The sequence below is a fragment of the Lactuca serriola genome, chromosome 1 (assembly GCF_051521515.1).
Source record: "Lactuca serriola cultivar US96UC23 chromosome 1, Lser_US96UC23_V15, whole genome shotgun sequence".
Taxonomy (NCBI): domain Eukaryota; kingdom Viridiplantae; phylum Streptophyta; class Magnoliopsida; order Asterales; family Asteraceae; genus Lactuca; species Lactuca serriola.
The window spans coordinates 137,961,368-137,986,397 of record NC_136408.1 but is presented as its reverse complement, the minus strand read 5'-3'; the positions used below and the strand labels follow the sequence as shown (position 1 = coordinate 137,986,397).

The 25,030-nt window shown below is 33.3% G+C and overlaps 1 protein-coding gene across 7 annotated transcripts; it reads right to left on the bottom strand.

Annotated features, from left to right (window-relative positions):
- Nucleotides 1-380: 380 nt before the first annotated feature.
- On the bottom strand, nucleotides 381-20,252 carry LOC145099324 (disease resistance protein RPV1-like). Of its 7 annotated transcripts, none has more exons than XM_079036925.1 (11): nucleotides 19,916-20,252; nucleotides 17,145-17,855; nucleotides 11,329-12,457; nucleotides 10,916-11,239; nucleotides 9,942-10,835; nucleotides 9,231-9,855; nucleotides 9,002-9,058; nucleotides 8,132-8,199; nucleotides 6,939-7,081; nucleotides 1,259-1,413; nucleotides 381-613 (listed from the first exon to the last, which is right to left on the bottom strand). In XM_079036925.1, exons 2-8 carry the CDS (start codon nucleotides 17,717-17,719, stop codon nucleotides 8,192-8,194), a joined length of 3,612 nt encoding a protein of 1,203 aa, XP_078893051.1. In that variant the 5' UTR covers nucleotides 17,720-17,855; nucleotides 19,916-20,252; the 3' UTR covers nucleotides 381-613; nucleotides 1,259-1,413; nucleotides 6,939-7,081; nucleotides 8,132-8,191. The 7 variants fall into 7 exon arrangements, with proteins under 7 accessions (XP_078893051.1, XP_078893039.1, XP_078893037.1 ...); XM_079036913.1 differs by lacking the exon at nucleotides 8,132-8,199 and adding an exon at nucleotides 7,181-7,268 and having other exon boundaries at nucleotides 1,259-1,476; XM_079036911.1 differs by lacking the exon at nucleotides 8,132-8,199 and adding an exon at nucleotides 7,181-7,268.
- Nucleotides 20,253-25,030: the final 4,778 nt, after the last annotated feature.

Here is a 25,030-nt window from a genome sequence, read left to right as displayed (position 1 = left end):
TATTTGCTATATTTTCAGTGAAACTGACTTTGTTAATGGAAATAATTGGGATCATAGTAAGATCATCATCCTTATTTTCATGGATTCAAATGTATAGATTAGGGCCTTCACTTGTAGATAGTATTTATAGTTTTTAGGATTATTATTACTATTGTTTACATGACCTACAAGTCTATGGGATTATTGTTACTATTGTTTTAGTATTTATAGTTTTGGGAGGTGTAAAATGATTAACAAGGTTGCACAACCTTTCTTATACTTGTTCTATTTTTGCTCATTTGTATATTCATTTGGATATTTACAGCAAGGGAGGATCATCCAATAACTATGTTTATGAAACAGAAATATGAATAATGAATGAGCTTGTAACATCCCAAAAATACGGGCCAAAAATTTCGTTTTTAATTAAGCGATTTAAAAAGAAAAGCGTTCGTAACAAAATATCACACGATCATAATATTTGATAAAACGTGTCTCGTGGCCGTAAACCAAAACATAAAACATGAAAATGTCAGAGTACAAAATCCCAGAATGACTCTTGGTGCGGAAATCAAAAGAGCGTGTGTGATGCGCCGCTATCGCACCAGCTCCTTCCCCTTGACAAAAGAGGTACCTGAAACAACAACTGAAAACCGTAAGCACGAAGCTTAGTGAGTTCCCCCCACTGTACCACATACCATATAATCACATAGCATACATACTGCCAGGAAATTCTGGGGTGCCCGACCTACCCGGTACGACCATTCTGGGGTGCCGACCTACCTGTGTCAAGCCATTATGGGGTGCTGACTACCCATGTCAAGTCGTTCTAGGGTGCTGACTACCCTTCGGTCCTAACAACCGAACCTCGGCGACTGCTCCCCTCCTACTACCACTAACATATATAACAGATCATACTGGCATATAAACATATCGTCACATACTGTCAGACATAGTTGGGGTGCCTGACCTACCCTTCGGTCCTAACGACTGAACTCGGGGACTGGTCCCCTCCTACTACCTCTATCGTGTATAACATAACAAGCCAGCATGCAAACATATCATCACATACTGTCAGATGTACCTGGGGTGTCTGACTACCCTTCGGTCCTAACAACTGAACTCTACTACTATCACATACAACATATCATGCTAGCATATAACATATCAGGTAGTAGCAAACCTAGATGATATCACAAAGACAATCATCTATCATACGTCTCCTACTGGTAGGCCGGCATTGTGGCCTTAGACCCACCGCTACTGGAAGGTAACTCACCTCGAAATTAGCTGCTGAAGTCTGCTTGCTGAACGCCTGACTGCTGAATCATAAATCCTCCGGCTGAATGGAAGCTTCTCCCTGAGTAGAGTTCGGATCTACTCCTTTCCTTGCACTCTTCAACCACCTCTTTCTTCTTCTAAGCTCCAAACCTTCTTCACAAAGCCAAAAACACTCTCAAGAACAATATTGGGTCTAGGGTCTCGCTCTACTGCTCTCTGGAAGTGTTACGGACAAAGGTGGCCAAGTTAGAACGTTTAAATAGGGTGCAAACACCCGGATTAGGGTTTTTGCCCAAACAGGGTCTACTCACCGAGTCTGGGGACCAACTCGCCGAGTCCAAAGTCCAATTCCTGCGCCTTATCCCACTCCTACTCGGCAAGTTGGCCCATCAACTCGTCAAGTCCAAGGCAAAATGCATCATTTTAAAAATGTAAATAGCAAGGAGTATGTACCGGGAACCAGGTGCTACAGACCTCTTTGTTTATTTTTCTATCTATTTAGAATAATAAATTATCTGACAATTTTTTTACGATCCTTTTTAAATAGTTGGAGTTACAGGCTAAAATTTGAAATCTTTCAGAGAGAATTGGAGTTCTAGTAATCAAACAACAAACAATGCTGGAATACCTGATCGTACTATAGAAATACATTGGAATTTTAAGTAAGTTTGGAAACAATGTCTTTTATTCTACTATTTAATACTTGATACTTATTATATTCCATTCAACTTTCAAATTAAGTATTCATTTGGATAAAATGGAATGAGTAATTACATTACATGACCATGTTTCGTTAGTTGTAGGAACGAAATGAATTTTCATGTAATATATAAAGATAAATATATAATTTTAACTTTATTCTTTACATTATTTACAAATTTATAAAAGGTTAATTAAACCCAAAAATGTTAATAAAAATAGTATTATTTTCGTTTTATAGAAAAATTAAAATAAAACTAAGTTATAGATATAACATAGGAATTATATGTGATTCACATGTAAATCATAAGTGAATCACATATAAATTACATGTGATTCACATGTAAATCACAAGTGAATTACATGTGATTCACATGTAAATCATAAGTGAATCATATATAAATTACATGTGATTAACATGTAAATCACAAGTGAATTACATGTGATTCACATGTAAATCACAAATGAATTACATGTGATTCACATATGAATTACATGTGATTCACATGTAATGACTTGTGATTTACAAGTGAATCACATGTAATTCACATATGAATTAAATGTGATTCACACATGAATTACATGTGATTCATATATAAATCACATGTGATTCACATATAAATCGCATGTGATTCACATATAAATCATATGTAATTCACAAGCGAATCACATATGATATATGAAATTACATGTGATTCACATATAAATCACATGTGATTCACATATAAATCGCATGTGATTCACATATAAATTATATGTAATTCACATATGAATCATATGTAATTAATGAGTGAGTCACATATAAATTACGTCTATATGCACACATGCGTTTTGTATGAGTGTTCTTTTCTTTTATTTTCTTGTGAATTTCACATTTGAATTTTAAAATATACAATCACATGTGAATATCACATTATATAATCACATGTGAATATTACATGATATATACATATGCATTTTTGTGAATGTTCTCGCATTAATCATTTTTTTTTATTTTCTTGTAGATTTGAAAGAATTTGTGGAAAATTTTGAAGATGCAAAAAGTTATAAATTGAAGAAAAATTTGGAAATCTTGATATGAAGAAATGATAGCACTCTGAATCTTTGTAGCTTTTTTATTTTATATATTTTATTTTGTATCGAACAAAATACTTGTACTATTATGTTTATAAATTGATTAATAAAAACAAAAGATTTTTTACGATTTACTTACAAATATTATAGTACAAGAAATATGGATATATGCATTTAAAAAAATATGTATATATGCACCGCACCTAAAACGTTGATTTTTTTTTGTTAAAAGAAATTAAATTTATATATATATATATATATATATATATATATATATATATATATATATATATATATATATATTCTAGTTTTTTTTTTAATTTATTGATTTTTAAAATTTTACTTTTTCAAAAAATGCAATATTTTTTTAAAAAATTGGAGTTTTTATGAAAAAGTTGCAATTTTTTAACAATTTTTTTTTTAAAAAAGCTGTTTTTTTAAACAATTATTTTTTTTTCAATTTCTTTTAAAAATTCATGTTTTCTGAAAAAAAATTAAAAAAATCTCCATTTAAAAAAAATCAAAAATTATTTAAAAAAAAATCTGAAATTTGATTTATTATGTTAATTTTGTCTAATAACACAATGAAATAAACATTAAATGAGATCGGTAAGATTATGATCATGCCCTTAATGAAATAGTTTTGATCTAACGCTCCACTTTTAGTTCTCGGAAAATATGAGTTCTCAACCGATCTCAGCCCTATATATATATATATATATATATATATATATATATATATATATATATATATATATATATATATATATATATATAGGGCCGGCCCTAGAGGGAGGGCAAGCTAGGCGACCGCCCTGGGCCTCGCCAAATTTCGGGGCCCCTAAAAATCACGTTTAATATATATATATGTTTAGATAATATAAAAGAGAATATGCAGAAAACCACCAAACAGACTTGCAGTTGAGATAGGTGAGATGCTAGTTGCAAGCAGGAGGGTTATATGTTCGAATCTTGTCACCATCTACGTTTTTAAATTTTCGGCTTTTTTTAATTGGGAAAACTGCAATAAAGTCCCTACATATTGGCCTCATAATCGATTTATTCCCTATATATTTTTTTTATTCAATTAAATCTCAAATACCGGTAATCGTATTCAATTTAACCCTTTGACCCGGTCAACAGGTCATCCAACTTTCAAAAATTACATTTTTGGCCCAGATTTCAAATTTTATTACAAATTTGGTCTAAAATTTACACTTTTGGCCTAGATTTTAAATTTTGCTACAAATTTGGTCAAAACTTTACTCTTTTTACCCAAGTTTTAGAATTTTATTATGAATTCATTCTAATTTTAGTTTTTTTTTACAACTTTTTTTCTCAAATAATTGTTTCTAATATGTTTTTTCTTTATAAAATCATATTTATACAAAAAAAAAACATATTTTCACTTAAAAATCTTATATGTTCTATATAAAAACTTTTTTTTTTAATTTTTTTATATGAAATATCTAGTTATAAAAATAAATATTTATTAAGTATATAAATATATACAAATCTTTTTTTATAAAAAAATGTATACAAAAATGTATTTTACAAAAAAAAAACGTATACAAACACCTATTTTATCTATATTTTTTTTATAAAATCTTGTTTGTTTACATTTTTTATAAAAACTTGTTTGAATAATTTTTAATATAATACGTGTTTGTATACATTTTATAAAATGTATACAAACATGATTTTATAAAATATATACAAAAACGTATTATATAAAAGATTATTTAAACACATTTTTATAAAATGTATACAAACACGATTTTATAAAATGTATACAAACACGTATTGTATAAAAAAAGTTTGAACACATTTTTATAAAATGTATACAAATACGATTTTATAAAATGTATACAAACATGTATTATATAAAAATTTAGTCAAACACATTTTTATAAAAAAAATATAAACAAACATGATTTTATAAAAAAAAAATAGATACATACCTATTTGTGTGCATATATATATATATATATATATATATATATATATATATATATATATATATATATATATATATATATATACACACACACACACACACACAAAGGTGATAGGTGTTTGTATACATTTTTTTTTGTAAAATATGTTTTTGTATACATTTTTCATAAAAACGGTTTTGTATATATTTATATACTTAATAAATATATATTTTTATAACTAGATACTTCATATACAAAAAAGTTTTTTAAAAAAAGTTTTTATATAGAAAATATAAGACTTTTATGTAAAAATAAATTTTTTTTATAAAAATGAATTTATAAAGAAAAAACATATTAGAAACAATTTTTTGAGAAAAAAAGTTGTAAAAAAAACTAAAGTTAGGATGAATTCATAATAAAAGCCTAAAATTTTGGCAAAAAGAGTAATGTTTGGACCAAATTTGTAACAAAATTTAAAATTCGGGCCAAAAGTGTAAAATTTGGTCCAAATTTGTAAAAAATTTTGAAATCTAGGCCAAAAATGTAATTTTTGAAAGTTGGATGATCTGTTAACGGATCAAAGGGTTAAATTGAATACAATTACCGGTATTTGGGAGTTAATTGAATAAAAAATAAATATAGAGACTAAATCGATTATGAAACCAATATATAGAGACTTTATTGCAGTTTTTGTTTTTTAATTCTCTTAAAATACAAGCAAATTCTTCGTAAATGAATAGCCTTTTTTCCGCGTCTTTTAATAGAAGCGATTTTTTTTGTATCTTGTCATGGAAGGGGGAATATCAAGTCTCTCAATTCTCCCAAAAGACTTCTTCTGTTTCCTAAAGCGACCTCTCAGAATCGACTTCATAAACAGTAAGCAATCGAGAGTTGTAATTTGTAAACCCCTTTCTAATATCTGAATATGTATCGTATTTCTGAATCTCTGTAATATATACTAGTTCCGATTTTGAATCCTTTAGTTTTTTGTTTTAAATCTCTAATATCAAAGGTTTGATCAATCTAGACCTGGGTTTGAAACATATTCCATTGTCAAATTCTAAGTTTTGATTGTGAACTTCCGATTTGGGACTCGCTGAACTCTGAAATTTATGATTTATGATTTTGCATCCACAATTTTAGAGAGGGACAATAAATTGAACAGTTGATTGTGAAAAGGCTTAAACGAAGTGTAGGTATTGAGAAAATGTAGTAAAGTTAATGTTATTAACGACCACACTTTCACTGCCCACCAAGTGTTTGATGATATTCTGAGTTCGTTGGAACTAATGGTTTTACATACTTTATTCTCTTTTGATTATATTCTAGCTTTCTTTGTTAGTTAATTGGATGTGGATACATAATTCTTTTATTTTGAGATACTTTAATGCAAAAAACCTAATCTTATCTTTCAGCTAGCATTCTCTTGAAATTATGTAATTGATGTTGATTTACTTGACAACTAGTTGAACATTACATTATGCTATATCATTGAGTAATTCACATACTATTTTAATAAAGATTATTATGGAAACCAATATATGATCAATAGATATACTATTTTATTATGTATTGCATGTGCTTGTTCAATCTGAGAAGGTTGAAGCCAAGCCTCCAGTAGTTATTTGCTTTGGCTATCCCCATTCCAAAGATTGATTGTGTGATTTGTAGTGTTCATTCAGAATTAATTATTTCTGTATTTTTTGTTGGATCCAATTGTCACATGTTTTTTTGTTGTCAATTTCCTGAGTATAGTCTTGATGCTATGTCAAACTTGGTTTCTTTTTTTATTATTAAACTTGTTTGCTGTTAATAAAAATTATTAAGGGCCTCATATCTTTTATTTTGCCCCGGGCCTCAAATCGGGTTGGACCGGCCCTATATATATATATATATATATATATATATATATATATATATATATAGGGTACGTATGGATCTATTTTATAACCAAAAGATATAACTCACTGAGTTTCAAGAGATTGAGTTGCAGTAGCATTTGGTTGCCCAACCAGATGCATCTATTTTGAATTCAGACACCTATGTACTGTAGGCTCACTTTCTCAAGCATTTTCATGTGAAGGACGAGACCTTGAAGATTCCCTCTTACCCTACAGATAAAAGAAAAGTATGAAAATTATAAAATTTCATGAAGTATACAAAAGGCTATGAAAACTGATAGAAACTTAGGAGTATTTATGTTATGTTACATTTTCTTGACTCAACAGACTTAATGACTGGTTTCCATGGCTTCTTAGAGTATTGATCAATATCTCTTCCAAACTCTTGAATCAATTTCTGCATTCTTAACCTAAGAAGTAAGGTTCCTTAAAAACAAATAACATGCTTAAACAGTACCTTATTTTTTTTTCCAGAGTGTGGTAGTTTGTTATTACCATGGAAGGCCCATAAACATCTATTATAGATGATGCATGGAATGGTGAGAACTCGACCCTACTGACTTTGACATATGATGGCAATACAATATATATACGACAAGATCTCTTTAAGTTTGTTTGAACATATATGTGAATAAGCTAAATAAATGTGGGACATGTTAACAAATAAAATCAAAGGATCAGAACACGTCCATAAAAATAGAATACTACAAGGCCTAAAAGAATACAACAATTTGAAAGCATGAGCTACAGAGTCACTAACTGAAACCCTGACTTATATAGCATGCTTGTTAGAGAGTTGAAAAAACTTCAAGTGAAAAAGATAAATATTAAATTTATGTCTAGTCTAGGAGGTCAATGGTAAACACTGAGAATTGTAATCTACACATATTAAATTCTTAGCAATCTATCAATACATGGAGAAGTAGAATAACATGAAAAACTGATCGTTCACAAATACACAGTTTGAAACGGACCCTGAATTTGTGGTAAATTAACCAAAGATAGAGGCGGAGGACAGTTGAGTTCCAAAAAATGTGATGAAATTTTGGATTTTCTAACAAAGAAGTTCCACAAATGCACGAAGAATCCAAACAGAGGAAATTATCTTTTAGAAAAGATTACATATATGGTGGAGAAAATCATTTTTCCAATTATTGAAATGAAAATAAAAAAGTGGTGAAAAATGGATCGTATAATTTATAGATATATCAAGAAGATGGTACGAATGAGAAAGTGCACATGGCACCGAGAAATATCAACCTGAAGTAGAGATCTGGTCATCATCTGATGAGGACTCCCAATAGACAAGCCAACATCTTCCTATTGACCTATAATTCAGAATCAACAACCTCATTAAAGGATCAAGCTGCAACCATGATGAAGCATGTATTTGCCTTTTCGAATTCTAGTATTTCTATTAATCTCATCAAATCAACTTACAAATGTTGCCTCTAAGAGAAACGGATTCAAATTCAAAAACTGAAGAAAATGAATTGGCGGAAGTTCAGAATGAGCAGGAGACCCTTAAGGAAAAGACAAAGACTGTAGTAACAAAGTACAATTGACGCATTGTATGAGGTTTTGAGGGAAAAAAGAACTGAATTGTATGATTAATATTCTCAGCAACAAGAAAAGATAAATCGACTCGATAGTGTCAAACATTTGAATCGTAGATATGATGCAAATCAATTTGTTGATAGAAGAAAATTTTTAAATCCGAAAGATGCAATCAAATGTCCTTAAAAGGATGGTTCTATTATGGTTGGTAGCAGCAAAATTTTTAAATTCGATCCCAACTAAAAATATTTGAGAATAATTGCCTAAGATATCATGTATTCAATATAAAGAAAAACAAAAATAAATAAAAATCAAAACCTTGATAACAACCAAAAACATTCGTATGCTTCCACTGGAAATTTAAATAGTTAGAGAAGATTAGACAAAATTCATGCCCTTATCATATCAGCCCAACTACATTTTATTGCCATTTCCAAGCATCCATAGGCAAGGTTATTACTCCTTTTACTTTGTTATATCCTAAACCAATCAAGAAATTTGCGATAACATATTTGGTTGTGTATGCCTTGTATTCATGTGATGATAGAAAGGTTTGGGTGTCAAAAAATATACCAATTGTGCCCGGATTTCTTTGAGAAAAAGCTCTGAACCAACAGTCTTCCTTTTGTGCTGAAAATAGATAAAAATTTGTGTTAATCTTTGTTACTACAGTCGACCCACTCTAACGGATCAATACTTGGGTCGACCCCTTAAATTAAATAGAACCTTTGTTTTTTATATTTTATAAAAATAAACTCTTATTTTAGAGGTCAATAAAATATTTAATAAAAAGGACATTGACCTTGATAATTGGGACCGTCTGCAATGAATTTACGATGATAGGGAGACAATTTAATGGCAGGCCGAAAAAATCGGCTTTTGCTTAATATGTATTCTCCTGTTGTTGTTTGAAAAGGGGAGAGATCTCCACCAATTATGTGATTCCATGACTTGTAATAACCCAACGCATCTTCATCCTTCTTCTCTCCATCATCATACATAAGACTCACCCCACACTCCTTTATAACTTCATCATACGGCAGTGTAACAGTAATAGTAATGAGGTCACGAGCCTCCATCTCATTCATCCCAAACATCCAATGACTTAACAACACCCATTGACCTTCAGTTTTTCTGTCCCTGTGACGTTCGTATATCCACATGCGGTTCTTTGTTATGTTACTAATTGTCATCATTGGCGATGGAGGGAAATGATCATCATATGGAAAGAGAAACCTCTCATCAGGAGATTTCAATGTATGCAGAGAGCAGAAGTTGAGTCCTATAAGACGGTTGCTTGGAGATGAAGATGATGATGATGGGATGGTAAATGATATTGATGGCCCAGCACTTCTATGCCTAAACCAACTCGGCATCTCCCCCGCCACATACAATGTGCTGAATATTCCAAATTCGTAAAACATCATCTGCCAAATTCAATCACCTTAATTAATCACCATAATAACTATATTATACATATTAACATAAAGACAGACAGTTAGCTAGACAAAACCTGAATTTCAGATTCTGAAGAATTAGTTCCCACACTCCTATCGTTAAGGAAGTCTAAATTAGTCCAGCCCAAGCTACGTAATACCTTTTCCTCAATAGCGACCATTGGTAGGATTTTAAACATGCCTTCAATTTCAGTTTCATCCGAACTCTCCAAAAAAAGAAATACATCAAGTGGCGACATTTCTGGATCAAATGCAATTTTTTCTACGTAAGACTTATGATCTGAAAAGAGGTACAACGCTCTAAGTGTTTGTGGAGGATGCTCGATTGACTTCAATTTTTTACAGTCTTCCATACTAAGTATCTGAAGCATAGGAAGGGTTCTCACACAACTGGGCATGGAATCAATAGGATTGTCATCTAAATATAAATGCCTTAACATGGATAGGCTACTAAAGTCCATGGGAAAGGATTCAGTGGACAAATTATTATTTGCAAGTGACAAACTTACTAAAGACCTCGGTAAAGAAACTGAAAACAATTTCAAATCACTTGGTATACCACCCACAAAGGCGGAGGAAGAGGTTCTTATGTTTATTCCAATGTTGTTAGCCTTGCACAATTCCATTGAATCCACATCCCTATTCTCGATTCGAGAATCACTGAGATTACAACCATCTAGCATTACTGTTTTAACATTCTTCAACATGCTTATGTTTCTTGGAAGTTTTTCAAGCTTCTTGCAATAGCTCATATCGATGAAGACAAGTCCAACACATTGCTCAATTGATTCACTAACGTCAACCAAAGCAATGCAATTTCTAAGTATTAATCTCTCAAGTGCAGGGAGTTGGTCAAAGTCACCAAGAATACGAAGTTGTGTACAAAAACTTAAATTAAGAATCTTCAATGATCCAAGCAACATTTTATCTTTTAAGCACGACCCATCCAACTACATAAATAGAAATAACTTAGAATGGTAGAAAATTCCATCAACTCGACATGGAACAATGATAAATGAAGATAAGTTACCTTTTGCCTCTTCTCAAGTCGGTCTGGATTACTATAACAACTGAAAAATGATTCAATATTGCTATATGACATATCAAGAGCAACAAGATTCTCCATAGGTAAGTCTGAAGGTATAGACTTCAAATGAAACCCATGCATACACAAGCCTCTTAATTCCTTCGGAAAGTTCTCATAAGACCCATTCATGTGCACATAATTGAGTTGTAACAGCATCAAACTATCCATGTTACTCAATGCATCTGTTTTCAGCTCAATTGATCCACCCAACTTCTCTTTCTCAAGCATACGCATGTCAAGGGCAAGGCCTATAATATTTCCCTTTCCCTAAGAAGAAACAAAATGCGGATAAAAAAATTAGACAATACAGAATATTTTGGACATGTACACTATTAAATGCATACACGCCTATTTACCTTTTTTTGTTTTAACACTCTGAATGACTCTTTATGACACCATAATCGACTTCGCTTCCATGGCTTGTCAAGTGATTCTCGACGTACTTCGAATCTTCCCATCTCTTGAACCAACTGGTGCATCTTCAATTCGTTCTTCCATCCAATACTAAGAAGGCATCTGTCAGTGAGATTTGTGATCCCGGATCTTGTGTTTATATCACATGCCTCTAATATTGTTTCAGTAACATCTCTACCTATTCCAACAAAAAAACAAGCAATATGCTTAAACAATTCCTTATCATTTTCGGATGGTAAAGAATCAAAGCTCATTTTTAAGACATTATTTATATGAGAATTTGTTTCTTTCTTAAGCACTTCTATGCACCCTTCCCAGTAAGCTACATCTCGATTATGTAGAGACTTGCCCAAAACTTCAAGAGCCAATGGATGCCCTTGGCAATACTTCACAAGCTTATCTGACACCTCTTCATAACCCACCTTGGGATGGTTGCACACGAATGCATGGTAACACAAAAGTTGTTGTGAATCAATCTCATCTAAGCCTCGAAGCACAAGACTTTCATACTTGGGTTTAATGTTTGTTTTGAATAGTGCACAACTCTGCGTCAACCATGCATCCTTTGTTGTTATAATGATTTTGCTCCCCGGGTGAAAACCTTTGCTTCCAAGTAATGCATCCAACTGATGAAGAGTACTAACATCATCAAGTACTAAAAATACCCTTTTACGAGCTAATTCATTCTCAATCCTTGAGGTGTATACTGAAACATCATGAACTTTAATTGAACTTGTTTTTGAAATGTCACTGCAGAGTTGTTCTTGTAAATCAAGCAATCCATTATACTTTCCATCACATTTCCTACTGATATCTTCAATATAGCTGCTTCTGTCGAATTCATGCCAACATAGCCTATAGACATGTTTTGCTAAAGATGTCTTCCCGATCCCACCAATACCCGAAATAGTGAGTATGTCTGCCGTATGTGAGGATCCATCTTTCAACCATGAAGTCACGAAGTTAATAGAATATCCCATCCCAATAAGTAGCGGCTGAGTAGTCCATAAGGTTACATGTAATCTACGGTGGATGCTCTTCACAATTTCTTCAATAAACTCAGTCTCTATCCTGAAACTTGATTTAATAAGAATTACAAAATACAATCCACAAACTAAAACTAGATTTGGAGATTTTTTTTATCCAAAGATCCAAATCAAAATTATATCATAGCTATTAATTTTAATTAAGTTCTTCACATTAAAACCATATTGTGTTTTCACTTCTAGCCATACAAGTATCTAATGTGTAAGGTCATAAATAATTATGTATAATAACACCAAAGCTACTAATGTAATACCAGATTTTACTAACAGTCCACCTAAATAGACCATCAACCTTAACTATCATTGTGGTGCGTTGAAAAAGGTTATCCTTTACTACTTACAAGTGAGAGCAGCTACTTATCATAAAGAGATGCTATGACTTGTAGGTAGTATGGTATAATTAACAGTAGACACATAGCAAACAACTCAAATTTGGTTTCCAATGGAACAATATAAAAATAAATAAAATGGTTAAACTAAATGGACTAACTTATGATAAAATACTGAACTCATAACAAATGTGTAAAATACATCAAAATGGTTAATCTATATGTATATGAACTGAATGAGTGATCACATAATTGAAAACATAGATTCAACTTTATGCATCTTTTTTATCCTTATACATCAAATATTATGAAAATTTAGAGATTTTTTTTGGGAAAAAGATGTGTCTTCTCTTTGAGAAAAATCTTGAATATATACTCAATACACAAGTTAATTACCAGTCTAAATTATAGATTTCTAGCCTATAAGTCAGCTTACTAAATTATCTACAATTATTGACAATAAAAGCATGTGATAGCAAAGATATTGTGCTGATTAATCTGAAGCATAAAATCAACATGAAATTTGCAAGTAATATCTTTGACAGCCCCCTCAAACTGATGTTGGTAAATTCAAAAGCATCAACTTGATAACAAGAAAATTATGTCGTTGTCTTGCCAAAGATTTGGTGAAGATATATGCGATCTCCATAATGGTGGAGACGTATGGAAGGCTGTTACTTGATAATCGTATTTTTGTCTAATGAAGTGGGAGTCAATTTCGATATGTTTTGTGCACTCATGATAAATAGGATTGGCAGCTATTAGGATGACACTTGTGTTGTCTACATGTAATGGAATTGGTTGAACTTGATGAAAGCCGAGTTCTGTAAGGAGGCCATGTAACCATATAACCTCAACACATGCTGCAGACATGACGCGATACTGTGACTCAGTAGATGACTTTAACACATAGTTTTGTTTTTTGCATTTCCATGAGATGAGAGCATCACCAAGGAACATACACCATCGAGGTAGATTTCCCTAGCCTCCCCAATCCACATCACTATAAGCTTGTAGTTGTAGCGAAGATCCTATAGAAAAGAATAGGCAATGATTAAGTGTCTCAAGGATTGAACGAATGATGCATTTGACTGCACTTAGGTGGATTTGTCGAGGAGAATGCATGAATGTGCTTACGGTATGAACTACAAAAGAGATATCGAGTCGAGGAATGGTTAGATAGATTAGATAACCAACCAACTTCCGATATAGAGTAGGATTCTCAAGAAGTTTTCTCTCGTTTCGATGATATTTTACATTACTTCCCATTTGGGTATCAATAGGATGACTTCCTGTGAGTCCAGCTAGCTCAACCAGATCTTGAATGTACTTGTATTGATTCACAAAAATCCTTTTTTGTCGATGATACACCTCTAACCCCAAGAAGTAATTCAGAGGGCCAAGGTCTTATGAAATGTTGAATGCAACAATTTTTTTAATCTTAATGAAAGTCATAACAGTGACAATAATATCATCTACGTAAACAAGAAGAATAACTCTTCCCTTTGATGTCTTTTGAAGAAAAAGGGACAAGTCATATTGGATTTGAACAAATGAAAAACCAAGAAGAATATATCAAAACTTCTTAAACCATACTCTTGGTGCATGTTTCAAACCATATAGGGATTGTTTTAGTTTAAGAAGTTTTATATAAATTTCTTCTTTCAAATCCCTATGTAAAAATGCATTCTTGACGTCCATTTGAAGTAAAGGCCTTATCTGAGAGGGAGCAAGGGCCAATATGGCCCGTACATTAGTCATCTTGGCTACCTATGCAAATGATTCATCATAGTCTAAGCCATACTCTTGTTTGTTCGGAAGAACTACTAGACTAGCCTTGTAAGTGGAAAAGAAATAATGATGATCTACAAAGATAACATTTTCGGAAACCCGAATACGTCGCACTTCAGGATCATAACAAAGAAAACCTTTATGGTGAGTGGAATAACGTAGAAAATCACATTGGACAGATTGAGATGTTAGTTTTGTACGTTCATGTGTAGCATACATAACCAAAGGTACAAAGATTAAAATAATTCAGGTTGCAACCAAATAATCAAGTAAGAGGAGAGAGATGGTTCAACGAGGGAGAAGGAAATCTGTTAATAAGGTGTGTAACTGTAGAAAAAGCTACACACTAAAACCTAGCAAGATGTGTAACTGTAGAAAAAGCTTCACACCAAAACCTAGCAGGCACAAATGACTCTAAGAGAAGCATACAGACAACATCAAGAAGGTGATCAATTTTTCTTTTCCCACCCCATTTTGTTGAGGTGTTGAAGGATATGATCGATGAGAAATTATGCCATTTTCTTGTAAGAATTCTTGAAAAATATGAGACATGTATTCTCCCCTATTGTCTGATCGGAGAATTTTAATTCGAGCTGAAAATTTGGTTTGAACCTAAGCATGGAACAACTTGAAAACTAAAAGCACTTCATCTTTAGAACACATGAAATAAATCCAGGTGAAACGCTTGTAATCGTCGATAAAGGTAACGAAGTATTTACAATTCGCATGGGAAGTAACTAGTGTCATATCCCAAAACATCACTATGTGTCAAATTAAAAGGTCAAGTTACGTTGGGTGAATGAGTTGGAAAAGGTAGATTTTTTCTTTTGCCGAGTTTACAAGAACTACATTCAAATTGATTATTCTCAAAAGATGGCGCTTTTTATTTCCTAACAACCCATATTTCAATAAATCAAAAAGAACAAGTTTATTTGGATGTTCAAGCCGCTTGTGCCATGTTTGGTAATCAACATGAGCAAAATTACAAGCAACATAAGGCAGCATTGGATATGAAGAAAAAAGAGAATCAAGACAAAAAAGACATCCAACCTTAGCCCCCCTCGCAATCATCTTTCCTAACTATTGATCCTGTACAATACAACCAAACTTAGAGAATTCCACTTTGTAATCAATATCAACGAGTTGACCAACAAAAATAAGATTAGTAGTAAGGACAGCTGGAGAGACAAAAAAACATTTTTTTACAGAAGCCAAGATGTCATAGTAGATGTGATAGTAGTTGTGAATACCATCAGCGGTATGGATTTGAAGATTCCCAGTGTATTTCTTTAGGTTGTTAAGAGAATGAGAAGAACTTGTCATATGGTTAGAGGCTGCAGAGTCAAAATACCATGTAGGTGAGAAATTTATCGGATATTCCTAAGGCAGAAAATGCAGAAATAATCATTAGCTGAATCATTTTAGGAGTTACAGGTTTTGCTGTAAGGGCATTTTGTGTTGCATGAACTGTATTCGCAGAACCACCAACACCTGAAGACCCAACTGATGCATTATATGATGTTTCTGATATTTTAAGAGGCCCGATACGGCATTCCTTGATAATATGGCCATCCTTTTTGGAGTCGTTGCAGAACTTCTTTCAACAATCTGAAGCGTAATTTCCAATTCTTTGCAACAAAAGCATTGAAGTGTGCGCATATCCCTACCTGTTGGCTTACCATATGTTGCATAAGCCATATGGGCCATCATGGATCTCTGTTTGTCCAAGTAATTTTTAGTGAGAAGACGTTCTTCTCAAAATAAATCTTCAAGGCATGCATCCAAAGAAGGAATCAGGTCTCGATTCATAAGATTGGATCTAGCAGTTTCAAAATCTGATCAGAGCTTCATAAGGAATTGATAGCTTTTAGTAGTTTCATGCACAGCTTGAACATAACTAAGACCTTCTGGAGGCAAAGTGGCATAAACAAAATATCTGTGTATTCAGCTCAAAGATTCATGAAGCGAGAGTAAAAATCATAGATGGAAAGAATATCCTTTTGAAGGGAAGCGAATTCGTGTTCTAATTAAAATCGTCGAGCAATGTTCTAACTATATAGTTTCTTCAAGTGTTCCCACATCTAGGCTGCAGTCTTAACCAGATGATGTAACATGATATTGGATTCTAAGGAACAATGATCCATGCCATTATTGGGCACCCTTGATCTCCCATTTGGCATGTTCGGTCTTGTATTTTTCTTTGTCAAGAGTGGGAAGTGGAGTCTTTCCTTCAATGTGGCCCTCTATGTCCTACCCTTTGACAAAAATCTAGAAATGAAATGCTAATGATGAAATGCCAATGATGAGTAGTTTTTCCCATTAAGGCGAACCAAGAAAGCATCACATTTGTCTGAGGACATGGTAATCATGAAGCTATGAGAACTCGATCAAGAACTAAGAGCAAGATATTAAACTAGGATTGAGTGAGGAAAAAAAACTAGACACTTATCATAATTAACAATATACATGTCTATTTGATGATACTAAAGAAACTTTACTGAAATGCATGATGAGGAGATGGTATTGACTTTTCACGTGTTAATCAAAGTCAAACAAAATTAAAGACATAAAAAAAGGAAAGAAAGTAGTTACCTTCCATTTACGTCATTTCCTTTTAAATTGGCAACTTCGATAAGGGCTTTATGCCATCGGTCCATCTTTTGAGCCCATAAACTTCTTTTATTTGCATTTGTCTCTGCCTCCATCATTTGTTTATGCTTAGCCATTGCCTCTCCAAAGGTACTTTGTTGCTTCCTGACATGTGTGGGCTCAACATGATAAAAGATGGGGATGACAATATGGTTGGATGTCATACGCTGCTCAAGGATCAGCACCAATTCATCAAGGCACCATGTTGAAGTAGCATAATTCTTAGACAATACAATAATAGAAGCCCGAGATGCCTTAATTGCACTCTCTAATTCCGGTCTCAGATCTTCCCCTGTTTCAATCTCTTCATCATCCAAGAAGGTACTGATATTGGCTTCAATGAGGGCCTTATAAAGGTGATTAGTGAAACTATGGCGCGTGTCAACACCTCTAAAACTTAAAAATACATCATATCTATGATCATGAATTGGTGAACTTTGGGCAGGAGCTGATGAACTATAACCCTGAGTTGATGATGAAGATGAAGATCCTTCTGAAAGTTCAGATAGAATAACCATTATGATTTATGGGTTGATGACACTTCACCCTTCTCATTAAACTCTCAAACTCCTCCACACGTTATCACTATTGGAAATTGGTTTCACCGAGTTTCTTCACTTGTGATTTTATGTCAGGATCCCGTACAAAATGCCTCTAAATAATAGCAAATTATTAATTACAATATGCAACTTAAATCTCATGAAAGAATTTAAACGTAAGCTGCTAGCTATTTGTTGATGTGTTTGAAATACAAAGAGAGGCAGCTGTGTTTTCTTATTTCAAGCATAAATAGGCTAATAAATCTATGTAACCATTACATTGTCATGGAAACTATTTAAAAAGCAATTACTCACTCAATTGAATTGCTTGACCTGTTTTTCCAGCTAAGTTAGGGTGCCAAAAAAGTATCAAACCAATTTATTCATTTAACCTACAACATATGTATTTTGATTTGATTACCCGATATAAACATCCCTATTATTGTCCAAGTAAAATCCATTTAAATTTTAGTAAACTAATCCTCAAACAAATAAATACCAAATACCATTCTCGAAACAACTACAAGATCCACTACTACCTCCCATGAAAGAAATTGTAAATTTGCAATACATAATTACATATAGGCAATTTCAAGCTTTTAGTAGATATCAACAAACAATTAAGAGATCTAAACACAAAAATGAAAAAAAAACAAGTTTCTTGACATGCTTAATTATAGATCCCCAAAATTAGCAACAACAATCTTTTCAAATTTGAATTTCTCTATCACTGGATCTATAAGCATAATCTAAAGGATTTATGAAACTAACAAGTTGTGCCCTTGCTAAGGGTCCATTTTCAAACTCTATACTAAATGAAACTTCAAAGGTAAATGCACTTTATGCAAAAGCATATAGATATAATTGAGTTTTGATTTCAATGGTAAGTGAAACTACACTCGTTACGGAAATTGAATATTGAAGGTTGTTCATTATGAGGGTCTACCTTACCATTAGAAAATATGAAGGAATTGAGGAAGCAATTGTCGAGTATTGAAGAATTTCCCAATATGCATGAAGTTTTGTTTAATGTTCATCATTTTGTACTTTAAGCTAGAAATCCTAATTGATATATAAAATTAAACAAAAGTAATTCCACAGCTAAAGGGGGATTGACTCGGTATTGGAAGCTTGAAGGCTCAAAATCTTGCCCACTGGGCAAATGGTAATGGCGATCTCCATCCAAAAAAGATAGCATATGGAAGGAGGTCATTATCTCAATTTATAGCAACAATGGAAAATGGGCTAAATGCAACAAACACAAGGCTAGAAAATAGTTCTTTGACCGAGTAGGTGTTGTTGAGAAAATGAGTGTTTTCTCTGAGGCGACAACTTTATTGTCATATGTCTGGATTATCTGGAACTTCTATAACCTCAGAGTTCACTCGAATGACCTCAAAACCCATGGCCACACTACTTTAGCTAATGAGATTTAAGAACTATCATATCTTGGATAAATGGCCCAAGGAGGAAAGGGAGAAGTTTACAACGGTTTGATTGGTGCTAGGACCCCATATCAAAATGTAGCTTATGTTTCTAATTGCCTTCATTCTGCCTGTTTCTGTTTTTGTTCATATTTCCTGATTTCGTTTTTTCCTTTTGTATACTAGCTTCTAGCTAGTTTCTTCATTAATGATGAAATTCCAAAAAAACTATTGAGGCAAATTCCAAAAGCGCAAATCTTAAAAATAAAGATATTTATTAGGGAAAATTCCAAGAAAAGTATTTGTTTGACAAATTCCAAAAACTGTAACGAATTGATGCAAATTCCAAAAAAAAAAAAAAAAAAGTAATGATATTTGTTTGTTAAATTCCAAAAATTATTGAGGCAAATTCCAAACTGAAAAAGTACAAATCCATATGTTTGGCAATTTCCAAGAAAGAAACAATATTCGTTTGGTAAATTCCAAGAAAGTAAGATATTTACTGAGACAAAATTCAAGAAAAATAAAATTACGGAAACAGGCACCACTTCAAAATGTAACAAAACCCTACTAAAATTAAAACGCAAGCTAAGGATCTAATAACATAGACACAGATTAAACTAAAAGAAACGATATTAATTCAGCAAAATAAGAAGGCACTTTTCAGGAACAGGAAAAATGACTTCAGTTGAACCCAAATTACACAAAAGTCGGTAAGGAAATAGAGGAAATCTATGGAGGAAAGAGTAACCTTTGTAAACGATAACGATCAGCTGGGTGTTGAAGAAAGAAAAAGCAGAGATGGTGAAAGCATTGTGAGATGAGGCTAGAAATGCAGACCTACGTTTTTTACCACACGAAGTTGGAGGTTGGTGAGATCACTGATCAGGGTGCACAGGGAAGGGATTTGGTGATGGTGGGTTTGCCGGGGAGATGTGGAGGTGAGGTCGAGGTATAGAGATGAAGGTTGGAGATGGCTTGAGCTTGAAGATGACACTGCAGGTGTTGGTAGTGGGGCGAAAAGCAAAAGCAAAGAATATTTAATATTTTTTCAGCAAAAACTTGTTCCACTTTGTTTTTGTGACTTTTGTTTGCCTGGGGGGGTACTAATTTGGGATCGGTACTAAAAATTAGAGGGTTAACGACGTGGAAAGGTGAGGAATTTTCGTCTTTATCTATATTTGGTAATATGTTTTTTTCTGATAAATTTGATCATTGGACAATGTTTTCATACACATTTAACCGGTAATTTTATTTCACTACAAGAAACTATGCCTTTAGCGGTGACATAATTACCGGCGACAAGGCCTTTTAGCGGCGACTCTACCATTTGTCGCCGCTAAAAGTCATAGTTGCCGGTAATTGTGTCGCCGCTAAAGGCTTCTCACCCGAATCTGTGTTTTCCCCCTTTGATAGATCTCAGCCGCTCGATCGAGTATCTAATCCAACGGTTGGGGCCTCTTATCCGCACAAACCTAATAACGGCGACATTCGTGTCGCCGCTAAAAGTCTAAAAAGTCGCCATTAATAGTGGTCTAAAAAAAGACGCGGTATCCTTCCCTCCAGATAGTCGCCGTTGTTGATTAGTGTCGCCGGTAAAGAGCAAATTTTCGCCGCTAAAAACTATTGCATATAAAAAAGAAAAACGGACGCATTCTGCTCTTTTGCTTCCTGTTTTCCATCTGTTTTGCTTCTGCTTCCTGTGACGCTGCTGCTCTTTCGATCGTGCCCCATTTTGCTATCATTCCTTGATTCCATCAAGATATCTCCTCACATTGCACTACAAATAAAATGACATATAGTGGCACATATTTTTAGTGGCATATGGTTAATGTGCCACTATATCATGGTTTTTAGTGGCACTTATTATATGTCACTAAAAAATTAATACATTTAATGGCACTTAATCTTTTGTGTCACTAAATTTCATAGTTATTAGTGGCATAATGACTTGATATACCACTAAAACTTTTTTTTATTGAAAATACCGTATAGATAATTCTTATAATAACTTAAAATTTTAATTATAACATTAACAATTTATTTTATATTTCTCATTTAAAACTGGTAATACATATTTATGGAAATTTATTATAATTATTAATTGATTTGTGAGTTTTTACAAAAAAAAGAAAAAAACAAAAAAACAAAAAAAAAAACAAAAAAACAAATTGGGAATCAAGTGTTAATTTACATTTCCATGGGAAGAATGTGTTGAATTAATGGATGTCCAGATAACCTTGAACTCGTGTAATGTGCTCGAAGCCTAACATCTTTTAAGTACAAATCGTTGCAATTTTCTTATTTTTGTACTCAAAAAATTTGTTAATAACAATTTCTGGAGGAGGTGCCTCCTTTTCTTTTTCAAAAAATTAAATATTTGAAGGGCCTCATTTTTTTGTCCGATGCATACTTCTTTACCTCTGCTAACGATGTAAAAACAATTCATATTTCCAATTTCAATGGTCCGATCTACTTCAAACGATAAAGAGTCTGCATCGTATTCTTGCAGAATAATCTGAACGCACCATCACCACGCTCTCTTCGTCGATGCCAGACCAACACGCTGTCGTCGGCCTGTGTGTCGCTGCTTTCGCGATCGTCGTTGCTTCCGCAATCGCCACCGCTTCCTCGATCGCCACCGCTGCATCCTCAATCTCACGGTTAGGTATTTTTTTATTCTCAAATAACGTACTTACAAATTTTATTTGTTAGTGAATTGGAAGTTGTATACTGCTCGATTTCTTGCATAATCATTACCCAAACTTCTATGGTTTATCAAATTTGAATGATGGATCTTTTGCTATCTGTTCAGCTAATTCCTTAATGCTAGGGTCCTGTAAAAAAAATTATCCACTCATCCTTCTGGAGCTTGTCAAACTTTTCTTCTTTTAATGTGTAAGAATGCCATCTGGAAATAACTAGACCTGTAGGATACCTTTCTAACATTTGTACATTAGAGTATCAAATGTACTGAATGCACTTAGAGGCTTTCTATGCTCCCTAAAATTCAATGTTGATAATGAGGTCCTATTGCCTTGTTGTAATTTCCATGATGCAACACAACACCCGATTAAATTGGAGTCTAATCTTTGCCATTTTATAGAAGGGAAATTGTAGGAATTAGAGAATTCCATAGTTATTTGCAATCAAACTTTGGAATGGAATTAAATTTCAATTTCAGCCAACTTCATAATTAAAATATCCTTCATATTTGCCTATTTGAAATTGCACAGTCATTTTAGAGAAGAATCAAGTTGGGGGAAACTGTGATTCCATTCCCACTAACATTACCATCACTAAAGCCTCTTTTCTTGTGATCCTATTATTTTTACCATATAGTTAGTAATCAAATAATCAATAGAAATAAATAATAAAGGATATTAAGAGATAACAGATAGGTTACCTGAAGCAATAGATATAGTTAAAAAAGATGATTTATCTTCCACCAACTTTGTTGGAGAATCATATTCATCAATCCGACCTTGTTCTAGAACCAAAATCATGTCACTATGAAGCACAAAAGTGATACGATGAGCAATCATTATCACTGTGGAATCTGTAAAGTGTTGTGCAAGTGTTTGCTGAATCATTCCATCAGTTGTTGTGTCAACTGATGCAGTAGCCTCATCAAGAACCAAGACTTTGGTTTTCTTGAGTAGCACACGCCTTAGACACACCAGTTGCCTTTGACCCACACTCCAGTTTTCTCCATTCTCAGTCACTATAATATTTTGTTATAAAAACTATTAGTTAGATACATTGAGTCCAAGATTTTAGCTCCTTACTTCATCTCCATGTTGGCACTTATCAAGAGCCTGAAGTAACAAACATGGTTACATTCTACTCGTTCTAGCATTACAAACTGTTTGATTGCAGTGAAATTTATATTTATAGTTTTGCTACCTCCCAAATCTTATCATCTATATACTCTTCAAGGGGATCCAAGTTGCTTCGAATAGTTCCTTCAAACATGGTAGGATCTTGAGGAATTATGCTCAACTTTGAACGAAGATCAAGGAGTCCGATTGTTGATATGTTAATTCCATCTATGAGAATCTCTCCAGCTGCGGGGTCCACGAGGCGGAAGAGTGTTTTTTTTGTGTGCTTCTTGTCTTGTTACAAGTTTATAACTGATTCCATCCATTCCACCTGCACAATACAAATGGAATGGAATTGAATTCCATGGAAAAACAGAATGTGATGTAATTTTTTTTATTCTTATTGCTGACCTGTTTGATCTATAGAGAAGAGTGACAGGTGGCGATCCCTTAAGACTGCTAAAATATATTTGCCATCATGTGAGAATTCCATCCGAGTGACTGTTAAGATGTGAGACTGTAATCTTCGAACTGCTTTCCAACTACCAACTTCCCATAGCCATATTTCTGCCACTGAAGCCAATTGAGCCTTCTGCTTTGAGACTGTAACCACATTCACCCAAATACCTGTTGTTCTTTCAGGTTACCATATCATCATAGTTTTGTCCATTGATGCAGATAATAAGCTTTGAGGTTGATAACATGATAAAGAAGGTGGTTGTCATTCGATTAAATATACCCAATCTTCATGACCAATGAGAAGAGATTCTAAAGACACTTGATAAGATAAAGAACCGGATACAAATACAAGCCCTTTTATGTAATAAGCCAAGCTGTTTTCTGCTTTCTTTTTGTCTAGATTTCATAAAGATATTTCCCATGCTCATGTTTCAATTTCCAAGAAGCATTCTCATCCTTCTGCTTTCATCATTAGCAGATTGTGATGTCATGTTTTGTTGTGCCAATAAAAACTGTTGTTGATGCTGTGGTGTTAGCATTTGTAGCTGATGAAGAGGTTGGGAACCCTGCATGTATGGCTTCTATTGATGCAGTAGAGCAGACCACAGATGCTGAAAAATTGATGCACTTTTTCTTTATGTGTATATTTATATGCATGTGTCTATGTATTATATGTATATATTTGTATGCATGTACTTATATGTTGTGGTGTTATAGGAGGATGGGTAGGCGTAAGAAGCTATGAATCACCTCAACTAATATCCCTATTGACAATGAGATACATGATTAAAGTTCTGAGTTTTCTGCAACTGATATCCCTACTGAAGGAGATCAATCAGGTCATCCACAAACTACTGAAGGAGGCCAGTCTACTGCTGAAGAACACAACTCTACTGAAGCAGGTTAATCAGGTATGTCAATGACATATGTTACATATATTTTTTCAAGTATTTCATGTTCTTTTTTACTTTTTCATTTACAATTTCAATTTATAGTAATTTCCTTTCTGTGTAAACAACCCTTACTCTGTTGATTGATACTATTATTGCATATTTTCATATCTATTGATGAAAACTATCATATTATCACTCTATTGCTAATTTTGGTTAACTTTACTAATTTTTTTATTAAGTGCTCAAAAGAAGGTAAGGGGTTATACCCAAAAGACTGAGATATGGAACATGAGTAGCTCCCAAAAAATAGTAGTGACATTTAATAGGTTCGGAAAACCGGTAGGAGATGAAGGAAATGAACTCGTACAATACCTTAGGACCCTTGTGAGTATGGCTAATCATGTCGGAATATATTATGATGATTGAAGGAAGATCCCTATACAAAAGAAAGAAGATATGTATTCTATGGTTAAGGTGCATATCCATTAACCAAAATTATGGTGTATTTATATTTACATGTAAGCTTTATTTGTAGGTCAAGTTTGTTATTCATCCGGCTGAAACAAGTGAAATGAAGAAATGGATCCTTTTTAGCACGGGGAAAAATGGAGGACTTGGAAAGGTTCACTAAAGGCACGTACATATGATTCAAGTCTTACAATCGATCAAATTGTGGCACAAGAAACTGAGAAA

Excerpts from the sequence above, each read along its gene's own strand:
- LOC145099324 (XM_079036913.1), bottom strand. The coding sequence starts at position 17,719 with ATGGTTATTCTATCTGAACTTTCAGAAGGATCTTCATCTTCATCATCA. Across the intron at positions 12,458-17,144 it reads GGAAATGACGTAAATGGAAG|GATAGAGACTGAGTTTATTG; the intron begins GTAACTACTTTC and ends ATCAAGTTTCAG. Across the intron at positions 10,836-10,915 it reads GACTTGAGAAGAGGCAAAAG|TTGGATGGGTCGTGCTTAAA; the intron begins GTAACTTATCTT and ends CTATTTATGTAG.